At 27.6% G+C, this 2638-nt stretch overlaps 2 protein-coding genes across 3 annotated transcripts in view; one reads left to right on the top strand and one right to left on the bottom strand.

Moving 5' to 3' along the window:
• The window catches only part of LOC108687548 (F-box/WD repeat-containing protein 5), a 4508-nt gene extending 3127 nt beyond the window's left edge, over window positions 1–1381 (top strand). Inside the window, exons 7-10 of one of the 2 annotated variants that reach the window (XM_018193374.1) lie at window positions 34–209; window positions 305–632; window positions 708–920; window positions 1016–1381. In XM_018193374.1, the coding sequence (XP_018048863.1) occupies window positions 34–209; window positions 305–632; window positions 708–920; window positions 1016–1283 (985 nt within the window). In that variant the 3' untranslated portion in view covers window positions 1284–1381. The remainder of the gene's footprint in view (window positions 1–33; window positions 210–304; window positions 633–707; window positions 921–1015) is intronic. The other variant, XM_018193375.1, reaches the window with a different exon arrangement.
• A 1097-nt stretch (window positions 1382–2478) lies between these two features.
• LOC108687533 (succinate--hydroxymethylglutarate CoA-transferase) overlaps window positions 2479–2638 on the bottom strand; it is a 3527-nt gene continuing 3367 nt past the window's right edge. Inside the window, exon 6 of the mRNA XM_018193339.1 lies at window positions 2479–2615. The gene's annotated coding sequence lies outside the window, so the exon portion shown is untranslated. The remainder of the gene's footprint in view (window positions 2616–2638) is intronic.

Raw genomic sequence — 2638 nt, 5'->3', positions numbered from 1 at the left:
GTATATATATATATATATATATATACGTGATAGATATAGTAAATTAGAAGGTGCATTTTCGAATTGGAGGAAACTTGGTGATGGTTTCGAATATGCTAGTCCTATACAATACAATCAGGAATATAGGCAGGTTGAAATGCAGAAGAAGGCACATGAAAGCGATAGCGAAAGTGAGAATCCGCAATGGGAAGAGGAGAGTGAATCTGGAGGTAGGCAAATTGCACATGTAATACATAGTAATAGGAAATAACTGTAACTGTCCTAATCACTATGTAGGATATGATGACAAAAAATAAGTTTACAGAATCTTCAATAACTGAAGAATGTGATACAGACGAGTTAGCCAATAATCCTGAAAAACTTCTTATCTTTACAACTGGCTCGAAAACATATACTCCGCATAAAGTTGGTTTTAAAAGGATCAAATTAGTTACTTTCCCACGAAGATTGGATCCGGGACCATCTCTGCGCGAGAGAATAGCTCAACAAAAAAGGGAACGAGAGAGACAGAATACTCCATCAGTAGAAGATTGGTTAAATTATGAATCTGTGGCGGACAAATTCGATAAAATAGATCATTTAATTGATCTCCATGGTCACATTATTGGAATGGGACTTTCTCCCGATCATAGGTCAGTTGCACAGTCATGTAGAATAAATAAGTGTACTTGAGATGTATAGACATTTAATTATGCATGTATTTCCAGATATCTTTATGTAAATTCGAGGCCATGGCCAAAGGGTTACGTTATTACTAATCCTTTACAACCACCGCCGATAGCTCAAGAAATCGATATTCATGTAATCGACTTGGTAACATTAAAGCAAGTTGGCACGATGTTAAGGGCACACAAAGCATACACGCCCAATAACGAATGTTTCTTTATATTTCTGGATGTATGTAATGAATACGTAGCAAGGTAATTAATACGCTTGTATTTAATTTATTAATTTAATTAAGATTTAATTTTTCAAAATATAAAATACAGTTGTCATAAAAAATTTTTGTTTGCAGTGGTGCGGAAGATAAACACGGTTACTTATGGGATAGGCATTATGGAATTTGTTTAGCAAAATTTCCCCATAGTGATGTAGTCAATTCAGTGGCTTTTAATCCACGCGATCCTGAGATGTTAGTTACAACCAGTGATGACTATACAGTTAAAATATGGCGAAGTCGGGCTATGGTAAAGGCTTTAGATTTAGATGAAAAGTCTTATCGTAGGGGGATGGAAGTGCGAAAGAGACATAAATATCAGAAATGCGGTACTAATGTTGACTGATTAAAAACTATTAAATTTCTAATTTAAACATTTATTTTTACAAGATCTTAGAGATATATTTTACACTTAAGTTTTAGTATATACTATACAAAATCGTCCAGAATACTATTATTGCATAAAAACACAAATATGATAAGAATATATTTTTCGATTACCTGGGATTATGCAAATTACATATGCAGATTTTCATTTCTTGGTAATATAATATAGAATCTCATTAGACGAGTATTTCTATTTTGAAAAAAATAAAAATTACTAAGAATATTGTTAAAAGAATGAATATCATAAGAATATATTGTTGATACACATCTGTTATCATGCAAAATTAGAAAATAAATTTACGAAAGATTTTAAAATTATATTATCCATTCAAAGATAGATTATCATCAAACTATTTTTAAATTTTCAGAAACTAATATTAGATCAGTGATTTGCCTAATGATCAAAAATCCTATCTGCTTATTTGTATTCTATGCACATTAATTCTCAAGATATTTTTTAATACTTAAAATCATCAGCTTAAAATTTATAGTCTATATATATATATATATATGGAACTAGTTTAAAATTTATTTTTAAATGAAATTAAAAATTGAAATTCAATGAAAGTGTGCAATGAATATTAAGTTTCCTTATAATTATAATTTTTTTTATGAGTATGACCTTAAAATTTCGGATTTTCTTATTTAATCTATTCTGTATATTTTTTATGTATATTTGAAATATTTACAAATTTCATCTACTTACGCTTATATTAAATAAAGGAAACAAGGAATAAATGTAAATGTGCACTATTTTATATTTTTTCTTTGTCATATGTAATACGACATAATTATTTATAATTATGGCGTATAACAATGTAATTTGTAATACATTATTTCATTTTTTGAGCTTGTATTATAGAGCAATTGCATTGTAAAATTATAAATGTAATAAATCTCAAAAAAAACAAAAATGAAATTTTGACATATATTCCTAATTTTTCTTCATATTAGAATATAATTGTAAACTTGATTTAATAATAGTTAAATATATGAAATATTATCATAAATCACAAAATAATGTATGTTTTTTTCTAACGCATAAAATCTAGATCTCTATATTAAGTAAATAGTAAATAACAAACAGTATATGTAAAGTAAATAACATTAATCGGACGTAAACATATAAGGAATGATGAAATTACTTTTCAAAGAATGTTGAATAATTTACTATTCGCAAGACATGTATAATAATTAACAATTTCAATAATATTTATAATCTTCTGCACGATTAAAGCACTGTAATATAAGTACATATACTAGTGCAAAATCATATTTAGAGTTTGTGTACCTAAAACGATAACAATATGACTT

Source organism: Atta colombica, unplaced genomic scaffold, assembly GCF_001594045.1.
Source record: "Atta colombica isolate Treedump-2 unplaced genomic scaffold, Acol1.0 scaffold207, whole genome shotgun sequence".
In the NCBI taxonomy this organism is placed as follows: Eukaryota; Metazoa; Arthropoda; class Insecta; order Hymenoptera; family Formicidae; genus Atta; species Atta colombica.
Note: the sequence above shows the minus strand (reverse complement) of the source record. Positions and strands in the feature narration are given on the sequence as shown.